Consider the following 26123-nt stretch of genomic DNA (forward strand, 5'->3'; position numbering starts at 1 on the left):
TAATTCTGATATATTTGCATTTTTAAGACATTTATACGTATCCATAGCGGGTTATTCGGAGACGGAAGTGGACGTAATCTCCGGATATAGTAACGTGTTCAAGATGGCGATTCTCACCTGAAAATGAGTCATATAAAGTTTATTTTGGACGGTTATACAGAAATTATGAAGCCGTATCAAGCATGGAACAGCAAGATGAGAATATAGGGTCTTCAGGGACGAGATTGTTCACCGCTGGTCAGCTGACATCGTTTGGAACCTGGTGTTGAAGTTTTGTTGTTTTGGATGTGAGAACCCGGAACTGATCACAGGTGAGTGTTATTTTACTGCTCAATAACGTTACGTCAATGATGATGTTTATCGTTCGTCCCTCTTAACTTAAACTAGTTTTAGGATTTGTTTTTTACTCTCTGTTTTCTTGACATTGGAATGTTGAAACTTGATTTTTTTCAGAAAATAAATTGCTCTATATAACCCACACTTAAATTCTTTTTTTAGATCCAAATTTTCCACAGGTGAGGTGTAATGTTACATGTATGCAACACCTAAATGACGTGCTTAATGTATTTGATGAAGTTTATGATTAATTCAGCGTTACTAATCTAGGCGGAAAAGCAAAAATTATTTTGAATAATCAGATAATGTAATATTGCTAAGTACTTCTACATGTACCAGGCTGGGTGCTTATTTGGGGGTCTGCATGCTCTTTTTTGTAAGGCGTAATCAGGCCTTTTTAGTCTTCGTAATCCGTAGGCAGCCTCCCTAAAAATCAACGTAATTCATAATAGTACATTAGCCACAAAGCGTAAAGTCGTAATCAGCTCGGAGAAATTAGCGTAATTCGTAATCGGCGGTGAAAATTTTGTGTAATTCGTAATCACTACCCCCCATGCAGGCCCTCTTATATTACTAATATCAAGCCAGGGAAGCTTCCATATTACTAGCTAAGTCCCAGGCCAAGCTGGCAGTCTGCCAGTGCCACACATACATTTAGCTGCTACTGTGTGTGGAGTGTCATGTGGTGACCTCTTGCCTTCAGCATATATTTATAGTCTAGACTGTTAGTGAGTGTATACTCACTCAGAGCTCCACAATATGATACAAACAATATTGCTCCTATTCTTTTTAATGCCTTCCACTCATTGCCATGGACTTGTGTTCCCAGCACCAGAATGTTGAGGTATGCTAGTGTAGATCTAGTTATAGATAAGAGAAAAGTTGATCAACCTGTTCACATCCTAAGTCCTAACATGATATGGCAACTGTGCCAAAATTTATCATGCCAGTTATCCCTCCATTCTTTACAATAAAGACACTGTATGACATTGCTAAGTATTTGATTAAAAAATGTACCATGATACTAGTATTCAATTTCCATGGAATTGATGACAATTGATAGCCTGTGTACCAATTTAGCTAGTTTAGCTGCAGAGTATCTTTCGTCCTTTCTGCAAATACTAGGCAGAGAGGACGAAAGAGAATCTGCAGCTAAAAAGGTTTGGTAACCAGGGTAGCCAATTGATAGTACAATTAACAGTTAGACGATGTACAGCACATAGCAAAACTTTTATAGTGTCTGCCGTCGGATTGATTCAGTTTTAATGGATGGTATCATTTTTCCAAGCTGCGATCAAATTCAACTAACTGTACCAAACTTCTCCCACTTGTCAGAATGAGTATGTTCAGCACAGAGGAGATGGAGTTACTGACAGACTCCAAGTACCGAGCGTATGTAGCTGCAGTCGAGAAGGCTCTCAAGAGCTTTGAGGTGTCGACAGAGTGGGCAGACCTGATCTCAGCACTGGGGAAACTCAACAAGGTCAGTGGCAAGCCTATATGCTTCTTCAGAGTGTTCTCATTACTTCTATGCATGGAAGTATTGTTTTGAGTGGCTGCATTGTGTGCTTTGTATACAGACAGAGTACATGTAGGTTGACAGCAGTAGGAGGGAAGATTGATGGGCAACATAACAACTTGACAGAAGGTGTCAAGCCTGTATGCTTCATCATTAATAAATATTACTTCATGAGGTATGAAAGTATTTGTTTTGACTGGCTCACTCACTCACCTACTCTCACTCTCTCCCATAGCTTACGTCAGCATACATGTACATGAGTGGCTACTTGTGTTTTCTGTGTTTGAACAGAGTAGGTTGACAGCAATTGGGAGGAAGATTAATAGACAACATGACAAGAGGTTGAAAGGTTCAGACAGAGAAAATTGAGTGAACTTGAAGATCACAGCATTTGGCAGGGAGCCAGCATAAAAGCTGGAGCTATTGAAGTATATCGATATCATACAGTTACTATTGTTCAAATAATTTCACAAAACCCCATTTTACTTCATGGAAATATCCAATGTTCAAATTTTTCTCAATATGGAGAAATTAATATCTAAAATGGATAGGACTCACCAGGATAGGATAGGAGTCACCAAATCTGTCCTCACTAATACTGTTATCCTTTTTTTCAGGTGCTGCAGGCAAATAACAAATACCACGTGGTGCCCAAACGACTGATGATTGCTAAGCGTCTGTCCCAGTGCATGCACCCTGCCCTGCCCAGTGGGGTGCACCTTAAGGCATTAGAGACGTACGACATCATCTTCACTATCAGTGGTCATCAGAAGTTAAAACAGGACCTCTTCATATACAGTGCAGGTAAAAAGATATCTGTAGCTGTTCTTAAAGTTTACTGGGAGTGGCTGAATTGTCACTTCTAGAGCTGCAGTCGAAAATGTCAAATGAGTACATGCAGTACACATGCATGCATCCCTAAAGAATTTGGAAGGCCAACATTTGCTCGGGAGCAAATAGAGTATATTTCACTCCATCTTCCTCCCCATCCCAAAGTGAATAAAAACGAAGTGGCTTATGGTAAATTTCTAATGAGAATGTGTCCTAGCCACCTTCATGGTAAATTTCTAGTCATTTGCTTTTAGTATCATGCCAGGTATTACCAGATTATCACCGCCTTCAGAGTTGATTAAAATTTGCCAGGTCCTTGTGCTATGATTTACACATCTCTCCTTTCATTTTACAGGTTTGTTTCCCCTCCTGGCGAATGCAGCCATGTCAGTTCGACCGGCGTTGCTGAACATCTACGAGCAGCACTACCTGCCCCTGGGCACGGCCCTCTGGCCCGGCCTGGTGGGCCTGCTGCAGGGCCTGCTCCCCGGGCTAGAGGAGGGCTCGGAGCACTACGACAGGACCAACCACCTGCTGGAACAGTTCAGCCTGGCCGTGGGGAAGACGGTGTTCTATGAGGGACTGTGGGAGTGTGTGCTGACTAGCAGCAGTGTCAGGCTGCCTGCCATCACCTTCCTGCTGTCTCATGTCAACAGGACACAATCTGTAGAGGACCAGCTCTACGTACTGGGCTCAGACATTAACTTACTGGTAAGCTTCTTATAAAACACTGACACTGATTTCCTTGCTATACTTTGGATAGCTTAGGTAAATATAAGTAAGTATAAAGATGTACACGATGTGAGTCTCTTCACTGCACATGAGGTTGGTACATTCGTGTACTCCACCCCCTAGCGGCTGTCCAGAGGTGTTTATAAGTAATATGATACATGTTCCAGGTGCAGTCCCTATGCGCAGCTGTGCAGGTCTACAGTATTAGTACAGAGGAGTGTAATGGTTATTGCACATGTTCCAGGTGCAGTCATTATGTGCAGCTGTGCAGGACTACAGTGTGTTGGTACAGAGAAGTATAATGGTTGTTGTACATGTTCCAGGTGCAATCCCTATGCGCAGCTGTGCAGGACTACAGTGTGTTGGTACAGAGGTGTTTGTTGGACCTGCTGCTGCTGTGTTTCCCCTTCCACAACTCCCCCATCACCAGACAGGACATGGTGACAGTACTGGCCCAGGCTCTGGGAGTCATGCTCAGGAGAGACATGTCACTCAACAGGAGGCTCTACTCATGGCTTCTTGGTAAATATATTTCTCTTAGGCCACACCAATTTAATTTCTTGGTTAACGGATTCGCCGCTTCATTTTTTTCTGATTTGCAAATAAAAATAAAAATTCAGAATCAACAGCAAAATGCTCATATTTTGCCCTGAACAGTTGAAAACAGTCATTTTCATCCTAGTTGTTACAGTTATTCCATCTGTCAATGCAATGGTATCATTAAAAGTTCAAAATTTATATTGTTTAAATTTTGAACCAGCCTGGTGTGTTGACTTCATGGCTCCTATCATACCATTTTGGGCCATAATAGGATGCCTAGGGCTGTTTTTTTATTTTTTTTTTTTCGCCCGCCCGCTCCATTATTTTTCTACAAAAATCCGTTAACCAAGAAATTAAATTGGTGTGGCCTTAATATGCATTTCTTCATTGCATAGTGTCTAGTGCAATGTTCTAGTCAGCCTGAAATTTTTTCACGTCAAGGCCACAGCAGCTCTACAAAATGTTGAAATCTTGACCCTCTGAAATGCTATTTCCTGCATTTTGAGGGAAAATTTTTGCTTCTAGACAAAGCTTAGATTCCATATCTCTTTCTACCATATATATTTACACACCAATTTTTGGTCTGTCAAAGATGACAGATTGGGCAATATTTGAACGGAAAGATGGGTGCTTAGGCTAGAACACTTGTCTAATGTACTGTATTCAGATCCTTGCTTTAAAGTCTATGTAAAAGCATGTTTTGTTTACTTTCAGATCTGTGTCTCAGTATGTCCTTTTAACCATTTTTTTGTTTCCAAGTACCAATCTTGTAGTTGTACTTGTATTTGATGTCTTTGATATATGATTACATGATTACATTCTATGATTACATGAACTTCTTTTCAATGTCTTTCCAACCAAACAGGCACAGACAACTCTGTCCACATGGGCAGCAGATCCCTGAAGTGTGAGAACCCCAGTCAGTACTTCCTCACCTACTCTAAAGAACCCCTGGTGGAAAGTGTCAAAACCGTGTTGCAAAAGCAATACAATACCACATCAAGGTCAGTATTCTAAAGCTTTTTGTTCTTCCCATTTACATTATAGTTATGGTTAATCTTCAACCCATAAGTGTTGCTGAATTAAGTGTTACATGTTTTTTCTATCACCAAGCACAGTTAAGAATTTGAAAACAATACTGTACCAGTGTGTTGCAATAACCCTACGAGATCTGTGTATTGTTTATGTCAACTTCCTGCATTCTAAAGCTTAACATTAATTATGACGGGTTTACTGTGTACTAAAGCTAGGTGTTACTGTAACGGCCATCAAAATGTTGATTCTTGTTAAATGAGTGGTTGTGAATGAAAAACTTTGCTATTCTTTAATTAAATAATTATTGCAGCAAAGGAGAAGAGAGAAGTGACATGTTACGCCCCCTGAGGATCCTCATCAGCCTGATGGACAAACCTGAAATTGGTCCTCAGATTGTGACAGACGTCCTCATGGATGTGTTCGAGGGAATTGTGGAGAGATACGAGGAAACAATACCAAGGTCAGCAAACCCACACCAAATTATTTTACTGTAACATGTGTTTAAAGACCTACTTGTCATCAGGTTTAATTCTACCTTCAGCCAAGGTAGTGACAGTTTTCTCTGACATTTATACCATAAGTCCAATTTTTTCACTGTATTTTTATGTTCACTGTTTTCACAGTCATTTCTGTATCATGGACTTATGACATAACTGTTATCAAATCATTTGTCTTTTGCCCCCCTTCCTGCACTTGCTGCCACCATAAAGATAGAAATTTCGTAAACATGTCCATTTTCCTCAGACCATGAAATTTTGGTATTGTGAAGACAAAGTGCATTACATGATTCTAAAATGGTTTAGAAGAAGAAGTTCGGATCCATAAAAATGAGATCTTACCGGTATTTGAAATTCATCTTAAAAAATAGCTGCGTCTTGAGCAGTATATGTTATCCTTAGTCATCATTCAGCCTTTTTGTGTGACAATGTTTCTGTTTCAATTGTGACACAGCCAAGATACCAGTGATGATAGCAACAGCAAGAAAACAGCTTCAACATCTACCAAACTGGCCAAGAACACCAAGGCCAACATCGAGCTGATTAAGACAGCTAACCTGCTGTTCAGTGCCTTTGAGCCGGCGTACCTGTGGGGCTATATCGGACACCTGTTTGGGGAGTGTTGTGTGAAGACTGCGGAGGGGAGGGTGGAGGGGGGGAGGACTTGCTCATGGCTGGCCAGGCTGTTGGAGGTCCTACTGGATATCCTGTCATTGGTACATGAAACAAAATTTATGTTTTTGATATTTTATGTGAATTGTTTGATTCAAAGTCCAGTACGGTAGTCAAAGAAATTGATTCAGATTTGATTCATTTGTACATGAAGTTAAAGAGAAGAGGTGTCACTGAAATTAAGATGAGGAATATAATGTAAAACTGTGTACTATGAAAAAATGAGTGATTGTGTAGATGAGTAGAAGAGAGTGTGGTTATGGATATAAAATAGATACACAAATACATGAACAGAGGTTGAAATGTACAGTCAGATCTGCCCAAGAAGGCTATCCAGGAAAAGTGGCCTTCTTGGGCAAGTTGCTTAAGGCTTACATCTTTGAAAAAGTGAATTTGAGGACCAGGAAAAGGTGTTTGTTATGGCCAGATAGCCAGCTTGAAGAGGGTATCACTTGGACAGGTTTGACTGTATGTTGCTATGAATCGAGTATGATAATGACGTATGCTCTAACCTTATGTAGAGTATAGTATTCCTTGGAAGCCAAAAAGCTGGTAAAAAATTTTCTCCTTTTTTCAGGAAACCTACCTGGAAATCCAGACCATGCACCTGCCAGCTTTACTTGATGACATCATCAATGCGCTGACCCAGCAGGCTGACAGGTTGGCGCTGTCTGAGCTGTCTGCTGCCCTCCACCTCTGCTCCAAACTACTCAGTAAAGTCCTACCTTCACTAGGGTCCGAGTCACCGACCTCCAGCACACTGCCTTCTCCTAAGGTGGGTCAACCAGTGTGTTACAGGACACAAATTGAATGAGGTAACACAGTGTAACAACCAACAAGTCTTAATATTGTCATGAAAACAGCAATAAAACAGTATAACAGTAGTTGTCATCCTGTCCTGTTTCTTGTGCTCATATTTTGTGTTTTTGTTAATGTTACAATTTGTGGCACTCTCAATGTCTCATTACTCTTTCGTCATAGTTGACAAATTGCCCATTTTCTTAGGATAAACGAGAGTTGGCAGATCCTTAGGTAATTTGGACCAGACAGTAATCATGTCTTGACCACCTGTAAGATTTCTACCCAGAAATTGTGTATCGCAGAGGATGCATTTCTTCTACTCTTAAGCTGAGTGATTACTTTTTGTTTCTTCCACAACAGAAAGATCCAAGTAGTGACTCACTTGCCAGCTCTGCTGCGGACACGCGGACCATGTCAGGCTCCGCGGAGCACAGCAAGGCAACCACACCCAGCATGGAGGACGCCACCATGAGCCCCGACTCTGAATGTACAACCGACGAATACGATGACGCTTTCACCGACTTTGTGCAATATAATGGGAACGATGGGAAACCAGAAGAGGGACAAGCAGAGGGAAAAGACTTCAGTGATGGAAGAAATTTTCAAGAGGACAACTTAAACAAAGACGCAGACACTTTAGGAACTGATGAAAACCAAGAGGAGCTGTCACCAGTGAAGATGTGTCTTCTCAACTTCCTGAAGCTTTTCTCAGAATTCCTGTCAAGCAGGATTATCAAAAGTAAAGACATCATTGAGAAGAACATGGAACAACTGTCCTGGGAAACACACGTGAAGAGAACTAACATGTCTTCAGGTGGGAAGATGCTGCTTTCAGATACCGAACTGTCAGAGACACTGGGGTATGGGAATCCCTGTGGACGGTGTTATGTTCCTGAACCTGTGCACCTGGTGGAAAAGAAGTATGATGCAGAGGAGCAGAAGGCCTTTTCCGCCTGCTGTTGTCTTCTCCTGGAGTTCTCTTCTTTCCCTACATATTGTTCAAGCGAGGAAACAGACGTTACACTGCCCCAACTGTCAACAGCAAAAGGAGGTAAGTTATCTGTTGCTTTTTATGTTTTTTTACCTTTGCAGAAGGAAAACATACTGTTTTTGCTCTGTTTCTTCCTCTTCTCCAAAGGCATAAGGTCAATGGTCTGGACCACATGGCTGTTTCCATGGTAACTTGTGCTATAGCAGGCACCCTGTGGTGTTGGGTTACATTATGTTGCAGGTTGCAGGGGCTGGAGGGCTTGGTCTCAGTATTTGTTAAGAATAAACAGAGCAGCTGTAGTTTTCTGGCCTAGATCACGTGGAGTTAAACATTATGCATTTGCTTATGCAAATGTTACCTTTCTAGTTCAGAGATGCATCTGATAAGATTATCTTTAATTATGGGTTCACCACAAAGTGGTGAAACCATATTGCTTTTTCTCATGATTCTCCTCCTTCTTCTTCTCCTCCTGCCATTTCTTTAAATGGATTCAGCTTCTTCATTTGGGGGCCTAAGGACCTGAAATTTGGTATGGAGGTACAGTAGGCAAATACCCCCAGGCGTTTTTTTAATTTTTGTGATACAGGCTTTTAGAATGGTTTTATTTGAGTTTTTTGGCTGTGTTATAGCAAATGTATTACTGAGTTAGTGTGGAGTGTTACCAGATTTGGGCATGAGTCATCACAATGGAATGCAGGGCATCAACCAATAGGCATGCAGCTTTCCTCTATTCTCCTTGCTGATTGGCTGTTGGAATTTTAACAGGCTTAACTTAATTAATACCTGCACAGAGCCATTCCATACTGACAGTATGTCTGTATTCAAGTGTTTTGGTAGGTATTTTAAGCTTTCCTGCTCCAGCATTGGAATGCGGGGCATGAACGCTTCTTTTTTTCTTGAAAATCAACAGTTTGCATTATGCAATTAAAAATCCTAACCAATAATGTAGGGAATAGCTATCCAACTGTTGTAGTCTTAGTTGTATGTTACTTCATACTATAGTTATATCAATGTAAAGCATTGTTTTCCCTTGTGTTTCTCATTCTTTCCCTGCCATGTCGTAAAATGTGGTGAAGCCATTGCTGTATTTGCTCCAAAGCAAATGTCGGCCTTTCTAGTTGTCAATATGAGTTGGCTACTTTTAGCTGATTGCCTCCCAAACTACTTAAACATTTTCTCCTGTAGTCACACAGTAACTGCTTTTCTTAAACTAAGCTAACATTTCTTTCTATTCTTTTCCCAGGTCCTACTCTGGACAAACTGCCCAGCTGGCTGCAGGGTTTACTGGCCTGTTGTTGCTGTGTGAAAGACTTTGGTATCCAGACTGTGGCCATCTCCACATGTCTGGAGCTCATCAGTCTCTGCAAGTCTACCATGTCTACTGACAAACACTTTGCAGGTCTGTAATAAGAACTACATTGGTTGTCCACTGCTTTAAGGTTCACAAAGCTGTCCTTTTTATTTATCACAGCCTAAGGACTCAAATTACACAATTTTTTTAGTATATGTTGGCAGCAACAGACAAATACTCAGATTTTGTTTGTTTAAATGTAGTCTTAGTCTTGAAAATCCTTAATGCTGATTGGTTATTGAGTGCTTTTCTATTCCTGATGTTTTTGTTGGTCAGAATGCTGTCCTGTCCTTGGTGCTGAATTGGTAACCTGTTGCTGTCCTTGGTGCTGATTTGATAACCTGTTACTGTCCTTGGTGCTGATTTGATAACACATTGCTGTCCTTGGTGCTGATATGATAACCTATTGGTGTCCTTGGTGCTAAATTGATAACTTGTTGCTGTCCTTGGTGCTGATTTGATAACCTGTTGCTGTTCTTGGTGCTAAATTGATAACCTGTTGCTGTTCTTGGTGCTGATTTGATAACTTCTTGCTGTCCTTAGTGCTGATTTGATAACCTGTTCCTGTCCTTAGTGCTGATTTGATAACCTGTTTTTGTCCTTGGTGCTGATCTGATAACCAGTTACTGTCCTTAGTGCTGATTTGATAACCTGTTGCTGTTCTTAGTGCTGATTTGATAACCTGTTGCTGTCCTTGGTGCTGATTCAGTAACTTGAGCTTTTCTATACCTGATTTTCATACTGATCAGAATGTTGTTTTCTCCTTTGTGCTGATTGGATACCTGGAGCTGATTATACCTGATAAAATGAAAATGTTTCCTTCCAGATGCCCTGCCACGTAGCCACCAGGCCCACAGACACAGTGAGGGCACAGTGACAGTGGTGGTCATGTCAGCCTTACTGCCCAGTCAACTGGAGTACATCAACACAAGAACTACACTGTATCATGTAAGTCAAGGAAGGAAAATTTCTTTGCAGCTTTATACATGTATCTGGGTCCTGGGACCAATTGTAATTGAAATTAAGTGTAGTCTAGTACATTGCAAGGATTGCTATACATTAGATATTCACACTTCCTAGGACTGTGTTAGACTGGAACGTTTTGTTGTACAACCAACATATGACATATCAATGACCTGCATAGCACTCCATCCTAGGTACTTGACCCCAACAGAGGAGTGTTGCCAAGAATGCTTTCTTTTCCTTTGTTCTGATTGGTTTAACTGTTTATGTCCTTAGTGCTGATTGGGTAACTTGAGTTTTTATATAACCTCATCAGAACCAGAAAAAAAATTTAAATAATCCATATGCATATTCTACCGTGATCAATTTTTCACAGTATTTTATATTGTGAAACATTTCTGTTTCCCGTAGACTGTAGCAGCCATCCTGTGGTCGTACCTGTCTGACACCAGTGCCTCTCAGCACCAGCTGAGTGTTGCCCTGCTGCAGCAGCTGCACAGTCTGGCACCTGCACCTGCCACCTGCCAGGACGTCATCAGTACGGCCATGTTAGATAAGGACCCCGTGAGTTACATGTTCTCATATTTATGTTTACCCAATAAAACATATTGTTTTTGCTCTGTTTCTTCTTCTTTCGTTCCAAATAATGACTTCTGACCAGGTCAATGACCTTAACCAAACTGTCTCTTACCATGGTCCCCAGAACAAGCAGATCTCAGCTCTGAGGAAGTTCTGTGTATTGTGGCACCTCAGTGGGAACAAACTGTCCAACTTGGTCAACATGCCTGGGCCCTACAGGACATTTGACAGGTACATGACTTGTACATTTCATGGTCCATGATTTTTATAAAAAAACATGACATGTGTTGACAGCAGTATTGTTTATCAATTGTTTATCACATAAGATAACCTTGTAAGGAATTCCTTTTATTATATATTATCTCTTGTCAGTAATTGATAGTTTTGTATGTTTGAAAGTCATTTGTAATGTATTAAAAGATTTTTTTATTTATTTTTTTCAGATGTATGTTCCTGATGTTGGACAACCTGTCTTCCATTGATAGTATCCCACGATCCCTTGCTCTGACCTGGCTGCTCCATTCAGTCCAGAGGGGGGAGCTGACACGTATCCTGGAGCCCCTCCTTCTCCTCCTCCTCCACCCCTCCACAGCCCGAGTGTCTCCCTACTACAAAGCCCAACAGATTGCTCAAACCCCCTCTACCCCTCTGGAGAGGGAGGACACAGAATCAGATGCTGAGGATCGCATCCGTAGCATCAGCTGTGTAGACGGGAACATGTGCTTCCGAGTGGTCAGTCCCAACCAGGTTGTCGTGTACCCCACCCCTCAGCCTGTCGCAGCGTGCACGACTCTAACTACAACCGGAAAACAAGTGGTGACCACGAGCAAGGAGGGAGCGCCGCCACACCGGCCACCCGAGGTGTCGGTAACGGTCAACCCGTTAGGGTCACAGGCCTCCCTGGCCAGTGAGAGTTCTGTAGACGGCTCAGCACATGACAAAAAAGTCGGTGTTAGCACCATGAAGGACTTGACGGGGGAGGGGGGCCCTGAGGTGGTACAGAGTCTACTCGAAGACATCCTGGAAACTGTCATTCCCAAAAAGGAACCGGAGAGCAGGCAATACTCCAACAGCATGTCTCTGCCAATGGGAGACCAGTCGGGGCAAAGTGGGGAGAGTTTGCTGACGGCATTGCGAAACCGGAGCACGAGTTTTCCGGAGGACATCCTGAGCTCGGTTGGCCGTACACTTACAGAGAAGAGAAAACCGCCCCCGTTACCTCCCAAACCAGCCTCCCTCAGGATAGGAGCCAGGGCACAGGTGCCCAACCAGTTTGAGAACAAGACTGCAGCAGGGGAACAGGTGGAAGAGGCAAAGTCTGTGAATGTTCACCCGCTGAACCAGCACATGTTACTGTACATCCAGGTGTATGAACACCTGCAGGTGTTACATGCCCTGACCACGCTCAAGTCCATGCTGAGTGTTGCAGGTGCGGTATTGCCAATAATCCTATGTAATTAAAAAATATACATGTATCAATAAAATTGCAGCCAATATTCAGACTTTTCTAAGATGGTTTGATTTTGCTTTTGTGTTCAAGGTAGCAAAGTTTCACGGAGGAAAATGGTCATGATAAAAGTAATGACAAGTTCATGGTACAGAAGTGACGATGAAAACAGTGGACATAAAAATTCTTTGAAAAAGATCTGGAATTACGGTATTCACACCCATGCTCTTTGTGCCTTCTCTACAGGTCGAGCTCTGATCTGTGCCACTGTCACCACCAGCATCCACAGTTCTGGTTCTTCCCTGCAGTCAGTGCTACAGGAACTTCTCAGTCGGCATAGACAATCTCTCCTAGGCCAGGACTTCTACCACACCATCTCCTCGGAGCTGTCAGGTGCCTTCCGCAGCTGCATGCACCTGGAGATCCTGGTGTCTGTGTGTCTGTACTTCCTGCGCGGACACTACCCCATCATGTTGGATGCCTCCAAGACCGACGTCCGGGGAAACGAAGACGTGCAAATCGCGAGCGCGGAAGTGCTGACGGTGCTGTTGTCAGAGTTGGTAAGTTTTCTGAGTAAATGCTTTTAGGTATCTTTTCCGCTTGTAATGATACACTATGATACACTATTAATAATTATATTATTGTATCACCGTAGAACCTAGAAGAACCTAGAACCATCTCAAGAGATACAGGTTTAGATATGTAATATCTGAAAACAGCCATGTTCGACTGTCAGAGGTAGGTTACAGTGGTACAAGGAATTGTCCCAACCCCCAAAGGTGGGCCAAATGATGGTAAAGACAATGCTGACTGTAGATAATAATCACTAGATTCCTATAGGAATACATGTATGTCTGATTAAACTATAACCCTAACCACATAAATGAATTTCTCTGAAATATATTTGTGCTCCCTTGCCGTGCTAGGTGGGAGTAGTTGGAGAGAGTAGCCGAGGGTTCGCCACCTACATCAGTGACCTGTTGTCCAGATGTAAGGTGCAGAAGGCTGTGCTACACTGTCTGCTAGCAACAGTCTACAGTGCTGGGAAAGACTCAGGTAGGTGATAGCTTACTAGTAGAGAAAAGTTACCCTTAAATTGGGCACTGTGGTAATGAGTATTTTGTATCAGTCCACCTTCCTCGGAGTAGATTTTGGTAGTTCATTGCAAGTTTTTTGTAAAGACAATTGTATCACTTTCAGACAAACTCCCAAGTAGATTGCCATACATTGCATCTTAACCTACCAGTATTATGCAACTTTGATACTGTAAACACTCACTCACTCACTCTCACTGTGTCGAGCTTCCCTCGGTTCCAATGACAGCTCTCCATGTCTTCCTATCCTTCATTACTACCATCAGGTTTTTCCTGTGGAGCTGGGTGTCATCCATTAATTGCTTAATATAGTTTTTTTGCTGGACGACCTCGACCTCTTTTTCCATGTGTGGGTTCCCACAGTAATAACTGGTGTATGATTTCATCCTCACTTCTGTAGCAGTGTCCAATGAACCTCAACCTTCGTTTTCTTATTGTTTTGCTCACTGTGGGTAAACAAAAGACTACTAAATCATAGTACATGTACTTTGTCCTAGTTTAACCTGTTTCCCTCCTGCATGTTCAGCCCTTCTATCAGACAGTGACACAGATGACATGACCAGGGAGACCATCTCCAGGTGTACCTGGGAGCCCAGTGACCCTGGTTACCAGGCCCTGCAGAGACAGCTCCTCAAGCTGCTACTGGCCATCATTGTACTGGAGGATAAGGTAAGTCTAGGAACAGTAAACGTAGTTATCTGATTCAGTAATAGCAGTAGCAGTAGTCCTAGTAGTAGCAGTAGCCATACTTTAGTAGTAGTAGTTACTGTTACAGTAACTACTACTACTAAAGTATGGCTACTGCTGTAGTAGTAGTATAGACGCTAAATAGATGTTAAAGGAAAGTTGTATTGAGGAATCTTTCTGTAAAGTTTGTCAGTCCAAGATGATTAGTGTGACCTTATATCAGATACTGGTGATAGCATTAGACTAAACACAAGTTTGTGTACATCTTTTAAAGCTGTCAAAATTTTGATGAGATAAGAGACAATGTGCTGGACAGGTGTATGATTATATGTCTTGTGTCTCCAGGTCTTCTCCCACAGGAGTAAGACAGACAGTGAAGACAGCATGACAGAGTGGGACCGGCTGAGGATCCAGTTTGAGCAGGGCGCCGTGTCGCTGCGCTACGTCAGCTGGGAGCCTGTGGCGGCCCAGGGCATGTTCCTGGGCACCATGCTGAGTGCCCTGAGGCAGCCCAAAGTCGGCATGATGCACCCTCACTGGGTAAGACATAAAACAGGCACAGTTTCATACAGCAACAGCCACCTTTGGTGATGATTTTTTTACTCAAGGTGTCCAATGACAGGTTTCTGCATACCTTCTTTACCATAGGTGACGATGTCTGTCTCTTCCCTGCCTTACCTTGGGAAGGCCTTGCCTCGAGTCATAACTCCCATCATCACTCAGCTGTGTGTGAATGTGGAGACTCTGGCCAAGGAGTATTCACACAGCTTTTCTCATCCCAAATGGTAAGGACAGAGTGACATTAAACAATTAATACAGATCTGATGGCTTTTCACATATGAGCAACAAATGCCTTTAAGTACCAGAGTTACAATGTATCAATGTATCAACCAAGGATTGAGGTGTTCAAAAATTCATTCTTTCCTAGAACTATTGCAGAGTGGAACTCACTGTCACCAAGTACAGTAGGGGCATTATCATTAGATAGCTTTAAACAATGTTTAGAGTTAGATGTTCAAGGGTTAGGTGTAACAAGTCGTTTGGTGTAATGTAGCCAGCTGCTGCTGCGCCGCGTGCCTGCGAAGCTGGTTTGTTACGCCAAAGGGCAGTTATACCGGCTATACAGATACAGATACATGCATGGTTTGTTAGAGGAGTTGGCCTTAAGTAAACTTTCATCTATTTTTTTCACAATTCCATATCAATTTTTCTTCCCTCAGGTCCATGTGTCCTGACTTACTCGTCAGCATTCTAGAGGGGCTCACCATGATCTTCCACTACTGCCTGATGGATAGTATCGTGCCACCATCAGGCATCAGCTTCCAGCCTGCAGTGGGCACCCCTGGGTCCTCGCAGGACCACGGCAGCCCCACCCACATCCTCCACAGTCTGATGAGGATGTTTGGGGTGGATACAGAGGACAAGGTATGAACTTTTAGAGACAAATTATCTTTAGTCAGTAATCTACAGGTTTTTATAAAAAAGATTTTATTGAAGAAGTATAGACTCACAAGCTAAGGAAATTGTTATTCAAACAACTTGATAGATTTTGAAGTTTTCAAAAGCCATGCTGTTTCTTGAGTAACAGTTTCCTTAAAAGTGTATTGCACTACCGAGTTGTAGTAACCTTCAATGAAGTAACTATAGACTCACTGTAAATTTTGATTGCTTATTAAATATAGTATTAAGATGGTGATTAGGTGGAGGATGAAACTGCATCAACTTGAATGCATTTATGTCAGTGTTTATGAAAGTTTGATCAAGTACCTTTTTTACTCTGCCATGAAAAAGTTATCCTTCATATTTTCCCATAGCTGCCCAGCCATGGAGGAGAGGGGGAGAACCAGGTCAAACCCCTCCTGGAGGCACGACGTGCCGTCATCAGCATCCTTCCCCGGGTAGTGTCCACCCTCGCTACCGCCTGGGGCATCCTCAAACAGGCCGAGTCCCAGGGGGAGGGCAGGGCGCAGAGGGCAGCACAACAACCCCCTCCCGCCTGGATAATGGGCTCTCCCAAAGTGCTGTGCCAACACATCCTGGAGCTGCTGAGTCCCATCTCCCTCCACCACGGGACATCACTCATGGCAGCCGTCGCCATCGTGTGGAGGGACAGGAAGAGGAAGTCTCATGGCAGGGAGAAGGTTGGGAAATGCTCACTTCCATCACATTAGAACTAATATTACCACTTGTTATGCCATAATTGTCACTATTGTCATGAATTTTTGAACATATTTTACTATAACGTTGTACAGTATAACAGCTAGTTAAAAAGCTGTCTGTGGTAATTTTTGTGTGTATAGCATGGTCTGTCTACAGTCTATCCTGTTGAAATATTTCATTGTAGTAAGTTTGTAGACAAGGTGTAAAAGAAATGAGATATATTTACTCAATTCCATCTAGATCTCTCCTTATAAAGTTATTTTATGATCCAATGGCATGTAATTATAATGAATATCACAAATATTGTTGAATCTTTTCACACCCTCCCACCATCCTCCAGGTGCTGCCTGTTGCCAGTACTGAGCAGCTGGGGTTAGTGGACCTGGTCAGTGCCATCAAAGTGGTCAGGATGGACAACCTCATCCACACTGTCACACAGGTTAGAGATCACACCCTGTCTGGTTTCTTACAGTGTTCCTTTAACATTTGAACTCATTTGAAATCAGCTTGTCAAGATGCCAACAGTCCTATCCCAGGCCTGCAATTTCTAAAGAAAATTTATAAGGAATCTGTTCAAAGATGCTTTCATGGTATACACTCTGTTCATATCTTGGAAGTTCATCTGTGTTGATAGAAAATGGATATGAAATGAGTTTGAACTGCCATATCCAACACAACAAATTGGACTCACCCAAATTTTCAACTGTGTAACTCCAGTCTTTGTCAAGGAATGAGCTATCCAACGCTTCCGTGACGTCACACAAACACACGTGACTCCGTGAGCAGTGAATCATACATGTAGGTTCCAGAAAGTCTGTAGCGTCCCCCGTCTCTGTTCATGTTGGTCATACATGATTGTGTTTTCCAGGTAGTGAAGTCCCCTCCCCTGTCAGGGAAGGACAGGAAACAGCCCATCCTAGAAGTCAGCATGCTGCAGTTTCTCTATGTGTTCCTCATGAGGTATATTGTACTCTTTTTTGTTACTCTACAACTTTTACTGATAAGCATCATTATAGTATAATGGAAATGTTTGGGAAAGTGAGTTCTTGGCATTAGAAAATAGAACAGTTGTGCACCAATGGAAAACTTGGAAATATTGATCTATGCCATCCTTTTATAATTAGGTAAATGTGCTTTGTAGCAAAGCCACATTGCACTATAATCTACTTGAAAAAGAGTCATTTTCAATTTACTTGTTTGTCTGGTAGTATAAGGTGTTATTGATACTAGTACAGTTATTCTGTCTTTTTAAATGTTTAACCAGGACAGCCAAAAAACATGTTAAGTTTCGACCTGAGTGTATCTTGGAAAAATCATTGAAAGTGAAGTGCTATGCCTTTACCTTGTAGGTGATCGATCAAGATTACATAGACATGCTGCTCTAACTTTTAAAAACATGTTCAACTTGTTCTTTGTTTTAGGATGGGTAATGGCACAGTGATGGCCTCCTGGACATCTCTCCTGGCCTTACTGAGGGAGAGTCTGTCCCTGGACCTCCCCCCACCTGGAGTCTTCCTCCTGCTGGGCATACTCAACCAGTTTGTACAGAAGTGCCCCATGTTAGAGGATAGGAGGGACAGGAGAGATCTACAGGTAAAATTATATCAACTTTTAAGTTAGAAATACAACTGTTACATTTTGTTATCCTTCAATTACTGCTGATTTGTATTCTTCACGTCAGAATGAAAATTAAAATTAGAAATTGTATTAGTCAAAATACAGTTGATTTAGTCATATCAGGCATGTTATAATACATGGAACAGCTTGCATGTTTGGTCTTAAACACCCATGGCCAGGACAATTAATGAATCTCTAAACTTAATGTCATCAGATTTATAAATCTACATGTTTTGATATTACTGTATCATAAAATAGCTGCAAGCTAATAGCTGCAAGCTACCTCTTGTCATCATTCTCAATAACAACTCTTCTTTAGATATTTAAACTTAAAAATAACTACCTACATTTGATTGTTTTATAACAATTACACTTTTAATGTAGTGCTTTATCTTTGATTCCTTTGTTCTCACACAGGCTTTTGCTCAGAGGAAAGTTGTTGAAGTAAATCCTTTGCACTGAGTATTCCTTTCTTATTGTTTTCCCATACTTTTCTTCCTTTGCTTTGCTATATTTTTATTCACTTCTTATCTATACTGCTTTTCACTGGTCTTTTGCAATGATTTGTAATGATTATGGCACTCACAAAAGTTTTGGAAACTTTCCAGGATGTCACACAGAAGCTGCTAGAATCCTGCAGTACCATTGCTGGCTCGTCATTGGAGCAGACCACGTGGCTTCGCCGCAGCCTTACCGTGATCCCCGGACCGCAGACGGATCCGAACCTGTCCCATTCTGACGTGGAGGACTCCCCCTCCACATCTCCTCCCTCCAGCCCCCCTCCCACCCAGCCAGCCGTGCTCCCCAACAGTTCACACTACAGTGTGCACGCACTGTCACTTCTGGCTGAGGTAAGGAAACACACGAGTGTACACATGGCCAGATCCTCTAGCCAGCACGTCAGCAGAATGTATTACACCTGCACAAAACCCGGATTTTTCAGTTTTTGTTGTATATTTGGTCAAGGTAACGTTCTATCAGAATTTTGCCCATTGCAGACAAAATTTTTTGCAACACAATGTTTGAAAACTATGCATTGGATGTCATCCTTAAATATGGAAATATGACCTTAAACAAAATGTTCTGCTGAAGTGCTATGCACAGTGCATTAAGGGTTTCGTGCAGGCACAGTACATTCTAGCACAGTTTGTCCTAGCCTACGGCTGAAAATGTGGAAGGTTTTTGTTCAAACTAGTCTTTACTATAAAAGCTTGCTTGTATATCAAACGTTTAATAAAAGACAAATATTTGAGCATTTCATTCTCAAGTGAAACAACTGTTACTGTACTGGTTTCTCAGCTGCTGGCTTCACTGCTAGACGTGATGTTTGGTAGTGAAGAGAAGGAGCGAGCTCTTCCACTTCTCACAGCCATCATGGGCAACGTCACACCTTACCTCAGATCACACAGGTGAGGCACTTTTTTTACCTAATGATATAGGTGAAAATGTTCTTGCCCTCTTTAGACACAGGTAGTATAAATCATTAAATGGTAGTCAGTAGTTGATTATTGCTGTTCAGTACCAAGGACAGATACTGGAGCACTGTTAGTATGAATGGCATTTAGCACAACATCAAAGTGAGTGGTCTTTCAGTACCAAGGACATGGTAAGCTGTTCATGTTTTTTGTTGTAGTTGTTAATGCCTTGTAACTTGTAACAGTGAGTTCCTCTCTGCAATAGTTCTAGGAAAGAATGAGTTTTTGAACACCTCAATCCTTGATTGATAACTCTGATACTTGAAGGCATGACTGTTTCTTGTTCTTTTCCTGGCTGGTATTACCATTGGTACGTCCACCAGTCATTTTGTCATCATGCATAGCCTGGACATCATGCATAGTCTGGATGTAGAACACTAATTCCCACTATCTCTCCCCAGTGTAGAGAACATGGCCCGGTTCCGTGCCTGTTCGCGGCTGCTCAGCAGTCTGAGCGGGTACCAGTACACCCGCCGTGCCTGGAAACGGGAGGCCTTTGAGCTGCTCATGGACCACAACTTCTTCCAGATGGACGGTCAGTCCCTGTCCAGCTGGAAATCTGTGGTGGACAATCTGATGACCCATGACAAGACAACATTTAGGGACTTGATGGGTAAGTACATTACTGTATCTATGAATTCATGGAGAGCATACTTTAGATACATGTGTTCCTATTTTGTACCAAGTCCTGATGGATAGGCTATCCTGGCAGATACAACTACATTGTATATCTATTGGTCAAAAATCTGACACCTGGCAAGGCTATATTCATCAAGGATTTGAAGGGTGGGTTAATGCATGAATGAAGAACATTGATTTCGTTCTGTACAAAAGCCTGAAACAATTCAATGCTTATTGATTTTTTAGATTTCTGATACATTTGCTTGTATCCTTTTCCGCTACTTTTTTCCCTCCCTTACCCTCAACCCGTGAGCCCTGCTCTTCCAAAACCAAGTTGACTGTCTAATAACACACCTACAAAATGGGTGCATTTCCCAGGCAGATTTAATCCTGATCAATGGTGTGGAAGAGTGGAGGCTGATTTGTAACATCTCTCCTGTGTGTTTACAGCCCGAGTGGCGGTGACTCAGAGTGGTTCCCTGAACCTGTTCAGTAGTCGTGAGCAGGAGCTGGAGCTGAGAGCCATGCTGCTGAAGAGACTGGCCTTCACTATCTTCTGTAGTGAGACTGACCAGTACCAGAGACATCTGCCGGAGATACAAGGTGTGTAGATATGTGTGTAGGTGTGTGTGTGAGAGAGAGTGTTTGTGTGTTTGAATGTGTATGTGTGCATGTGTGTTTGTGTGTATGTGTCTGAATGTATACTGTATGACAGTTGTGTTTGTGTGTGTTTGTGTGCATGTATGCGAGTATGTGAATGACTGTATGTGTGTGAGTGTGTGTGAATGTGTGTTAATGTGTGTGTGTCTATGTAACATGCATGTATGTATCTGTATCTTTATGTGTGTGTATGTGGGTGTATTTTCATGAAATGATATGTCACACATGCAGTAACCTAATATATTATGCTCTCACACATCAGACATTCTTTCCCCATACCTCCCACCTTGTCTAACAGCTGTTTTAACCCTGGTCTGTTCCAGAGCGTGTAGCTGAGACCCTGCGGCTGCCCCCTGCACCCATCCTACAGGAGCAGGTGTTCCTGCTGTTTAAAGTTCTGCTGCTGAGGATCTCTGCCTCTCATCTCACGGCCCTGTGGCCCACCATCATCACACAGCTGGTCCAGGTCTTCTTACACATGGAGCAGGAGCTCAGCGCTGATGCTGAGGTCTCCAGGTGGGAAATTCTCTTTTTATGTTTACCTTTGCAGAAGGAAAACGTTTTGTTTTTGCACTGTTTCCTTTTCTTCTTCCTCTTCTTCTCCAAACAAATAAGGTCAATGACCTGAACCAGCCATCTCTCACCATGGTAACTGGTGTTGGGTTATGTAATGTTGCAACCGCTATGCAGAACTGAGTTCAAGAGGGGCTGCATGGTCACCATATATATATATGAAATGTGTTATGAGTAAGAATAAATGAATAAATGAGTAAGCTTAAGAATAAACAAAGATTGTTAAGCTGGACCCTGTGAAGGTTCACATAATGCATTTTGCTTTGCAAATGTTACCTTTCTAGTTTTTATTAAATTCTTTATACATATAACAATAAGTAATGGACAGTTGGTGGAAATACTCCATTTAGACACTCAGGAATATGTCCTTTGTGAATGACATTTAGTGGAGACCAGAGCCGTGCTGTCAGTATAAGTCTTTCAGCACCAAGGACATAGTCAGCTGCTCTATTCTTTCTTTAGCAGCAGAAAACACAGACCTCTGACCTGGCCAATGACCTGATTTGTTGAAGTCTCTCACCATGGTAACTGTTGTTGGGTTGCAGAATGTTGCAATTTTATAGGAGGAGGGATTTATACTCCTGTATGACCATATATATGAATGTATTTGAGTAAGAATTAACAGAGCAGACGATATGCTAAGGTAAACATTAAAAAAATGCATTTGCTTGCAAATGTTACCTTTTTAGTGTATCTTTTTGTTTTATCAATGTTATATTTGTGATACCATACATTAGACGGTTATTTAATACATTTTCTTGCCTATTCACAGAACCCTGTCCCAGAGGATGTCAGGTATAGATGGAGGCTGGGCATATGTGGAGGGGAATGGTCTGTGTGTCAATCCTACCTCCAACCCACACTGGCTCAGGGTTTTCCTAGCAGCCTGTAAACTACTGGACCTGGCCCTGGCCCTGCCATCCGACCTGCTGCCACACTTCCAACTGTAAGTTCCTGTTTGTTTGTTTGTTTGTTTGTTTGTTTGTTTGTTTGTTTGTTTGTTTGTTTGTTTGTTTGTTTGTTTGTTTGTTTGAACCATTCTTTATTCATAATGAAGAGAAACTCAAATTGGCCTGAGGGCCACGTTTTATTTGCGGTCACAAGGAAGAGATAAATGTCAGACAAAATTTACCAAAAAGATAAAGTTGGCATAATTCTCTGTGTGTAGAGAATACTTTGCAACAGTAACTGTAGAAGGAACTATGATGTTGTTTGGATATGTTCATTTGACTCCAGTTATAATCTATGAATTGTTATTCCAGTACTAGTATGTCTTTGTGTCACTGTGATGAGTATTGTAACACATGTAGCAAGTGGTGTACTCCACAAAATTTAAGGATCAATTTCTTACATACAGTCTTATAGCAGTCTTGTATGTCGATGGATACCCATTTACAGTTAGCACTTTGTGTCTATATTTGTTTGGTAACTGGTACATCTTTTTTGTGTGTGTAAAAGGTACCGTTGGGCCTTTGTGGGTGAGGCCGGTGTCTACAGTACCAAACACTCCCAGCGTCAGGATAGGGCCGTGGAGGGGGATGACTTCACACCACATCTCGTCAGGCTTACAAGACTACTTCGAAGAAAGGTTTATAAACTATGCCACTCTTCATTGTACCATTCTGATTGTGTCCCCCTAAAGACCCTCAGCTACCCAGATGCCAGGGATCGAACTCATGATCTCTCAGATTCAGATTTTTATTTCCAATGACAATTAGCAGGTACACAAATAAATCAATATTACATTGTACCTGAAATGCATCATTGATCACTTAAAAATTCAATGTATATACATCATAATACATTATAAAATGGAATCATCACAGTCAGAATAATCTCAAATAAACTATATACAACATGTTTCTGATGTGAGAGGCAGTCACATTTTTGCGTGTGTTACAGTCTAGCTCAGTGTCGTGTCCGCTAGCCTTGCCACTTGGCATGTGACAGTGTTACATTAAACTATATCTTTCTGTCACTCCTAGGTCCCATCAGAAGATGCTGACAGAGTTCTCCTGTGGGAGTATGGCACTCCTCTTCTGAACGTAGCCAGGATATCAAGCTTGTTTGACCTGCTCCCCTTCTTCAATACGGTGTGCTCAGCCCAGCTGTCCTGTGTTACCCTAGAGTCCAGCCCAAAACACTCTAGTCCAGCACGTGGCAACACACCCTCCGTATCTGTGCCAACTCAGGCTGAGCTAGCGGTGGAGAGAGACTTTCTAGAACAACTACCTGGGGCAAAGAAGTAGCTATATGTTATCTTGGAAGTTCATCTGTGTTGGTAGAAGTCATTATGAAACGATTTTGAACTGCAATTTCCAACACAAGAAATTGGACTTACCCAAATTTTCGACTGTACAACTCCAGTCTTTGAGGTTTAAAGGGTTAAAGAGGCCATCTACATCAGGTCGTTACGACCGTCCCTCAACAGAGACGGGGGGCGCCACAGACTTTCTGCAACCTATGTAGTAGTTACATTGTATTTTGTTGCGATGACACTGAGCTGATCAATCATTCGCAACAAATTAAGTTGCAATTTCATGAGCAGTGGTTTTGTATTCTCCAACACTTCTTTGTTTTAGAGCATAGTCAGCTTCATTGCAATGCCAAAACTGAGAGTTAAAGGTTTTTGGTAAATTTTAAAGTGTCACAAGGAGAACCTTTCAAGTTACAAAATTAGAATCATTATCTAACTGAAAGGGACAGAAAAACTGCAATTCAAGTGGAATGTTCAAAATTGTTTGAGCAATAGAAAAGATTTATTGATGTGATATATGGTTCTGTCAACCAAGCAATATCCAAAAATTAATCAGCCAAAAAGCTTGTTGAAATGTAAGTACACATTGTATACATGTACATGTATTTAATTATAATTCAAAGCATCTGCTGCAACACTTGATAACCTTCTTGCAAGTTGTCTAAACATCAATTTGAAATTTATTTAATTTATTTATAATCTGTTCTCCAAACACTTGAACTTGTAGTAAAGTCAACTGTACATATATTGTAAAACTGTCAATAAAACTCGATACTCTAGGACCTTTGAGTACAAACATATTAATATGCTTTATGTACAGTATACACAATGGAAACCATGTTTAGAAATTCATTAGCTCAGTAAAAACAGTTCCTTTCTTACTTAATTCTTTATGTACATATGATGTACATTTGTTTTAAATGCAAGTCCTCCTCTCTTAAATGCTGGTTTCCATAAAACATATTTCAGGACACAGCATTTAATGAGAACACTGTACATAGAAGACAGTACTGGGTAAATAGAAAGGAACTCAATTGGCAGGGTCTTAATTTGGTTAACAAGCCAATATGTGTTGTGAAGATGTTATTAACAGTGGTGTGTTGCACCTAGACGAAAAAGTAAAAATGAGTGGGTCAGTACTTTTATGTTACAAATCTTGATGTGTTGAAATAGTTGTTAACTTCAACTTTAATATAGCAAAGCTAAATGATCATTTGAATTTTCAGTGCAATGTCTATGATTGTGGAAAATTTATGCAGATTCTATAATTGCTGTTTGTGTGCAATTGCCAATTTTATCATACTGCTTCTCATGTCTTTCTTGATCATTACAAAGAATAAGGGAACACTGTTAGTGTTGTTAGGGCTTGTCTTATCCTACTAGTAGGATCAAATTGTCTGGCATACATTTTCTGTTTGTTATTTCAACTTCTGAAGTACAATGTAGACACTTCTTTATGTGTTGACTTGCTGAGGAGATACTAAGTGTATCTATTAGCAAAACAGTTTTAAGATCAATGAAAAACAAACAAGTGCTTTATTTGCAGATCGTATTACAGCATACATTGTAACAGTCATTATGGCCTTCAGTTTTGAAACTAATGAAATATGCAGTCATAATGTCAAATACTGCATGACACATAAATGCTGCTTTCTCTGTGGAATTGTAGTAGACTTTGAGTTAAACCAAGGTTTAAAATCTTTATTTTGAACCTCCTTAGTTAAACTCAATACACGTCTAAGAATATTTCTATAATGATTATCCACATGGTGTGTAAGAATTCTATCATTTTATGTGCTGAACTTCCTGAATAAAGTGATGCTGCACAGTCTTCTACACTTTACTCAGTAAATAGATTCTGATGAGCTGTGCTGTACAGAGGTTATCCACAACAATGTATACAGAAAGTAGGTCTCTTATCTGATTTATTCTTTACAATTTTTAACAAAACCTCTAAGATAGCTTTATACTAGTATACTTTTGATTAGCTGTCAAGCTAAGCCATTCTTGTGAAAAGTTATATCTGCTGATTCATACAGATGCACGTAACTTTTTAAAACATACAGCATACAACCAACAGACAAGAATGTAGAACATAAAGTAGTTAACTTACATAAAGTCTTACCTATCTTTATAGAATCAAACTTTTTTATTTACTTTATTTCTTTATTTCAGGCATAAGTCGCCCATACACAACATACATATAAAATACACACACAATAACATCAGTAAAATAATAATATAACTATATGTACAGACGGGCCCAGTTATTGCGAAAGAATCTGCTACGGAATATCACTTCAGATTTAAGAACAGATTGGATAATGTTGTTTGATGACTTGTATAGACGGGATATAAATGAGTAACATTGTTTACGCCATGTAGCATCAAATGTGTCAATCCTATTGTATACAAACATTTCACTTGCACTACAAAATCTGGGTAGTGACATTATGATGCGAAGACAGTTATTGTAAGCAACTCGACACTTTGATACAATTCTAGAACTAGCTCTGTCCCACAACTGTGCAGCAAAAAGTTGGGAGCAATGAGCTGTAAACAACGTCTTTTTAACATATGAAGAACAATAAGCGAATTTGCGTATAATAGTATTTGCACGGCTATACAGACCTCTTATCTGGGTAAGAATACAGTCGTCGTCACTCAGTTTGTCATTAATGTGAA

The 26123-nt window shown here is 41.2% G+C and overlaps 1 protein-coding gene across 1 annotated transcript; it reads left to right on the forward strand.

Moving 5' to 3' along the window:
* Positions 1–81: 81 nt before the first annotated feature.
* On the forward strand, positions 82–23518 carry LOC109469395 (protein dopey-1-like). Its single transcript, XM_019767900.1, has 34 exons — positions 82–311; positions 1672–1819; positions 2473–2659; positions 3042–3397; positions 3742–3940; positions 4824–4962; positions 5304–5453; positions 5945–6206; positions 6740–6937; positions 7324–8014; positions 9198–9353; positions 10132–10253; positions 10680–10832; positions 10972–11078; positions 11291–12276; positions 12541–12854; positions 13221–13350; positions 13915–14057; positions 14421–14615; positions 14724–14860; positions 15296–15500; positions 15890–16216; positions 16576–16674; positions 17104–17195; positions 17657–17828; positions 18270–18296; positions 18461–18703; positions 19152–19261; positions 19729–19940; positions 20399–20551; positions 20932–21124; positions 21954–22127; positions 22640–22769; positions 23167–23518. The coding sequence occupies exons 2-34, from the start codon at positions 1673–1675 to the stop codon at positions 23428–23430; spliced, it is 7173 nt and encodes a 2390-aa protein (XP_019623459.1). The 5' UTR covers positions 82–311; position 1672; the 3' UTR covers positions 23431–23518.
* Positions 23519–26123: the final 2605 nt, after the last annotated feature.

The sequence above is a fragment of the Branchiostoma belcheri genome, unplaced genomic scaffold (assembly GCF_001625305.1).
Source record: "Branchiostoma belcheri isolate BF01 breed outbred unplaced genomic scaffold, Haploidv18h27 scaffold201, whole genome shotgun sequence".
Taxonomy (NCBI): domain Eukaryota; kingdom Metazoa; phylum Chordata; class Leptocardii; order Amphioxiformes; family Branchiostomatidae; genus Branchiostoma; species Branchiostoma belcheri.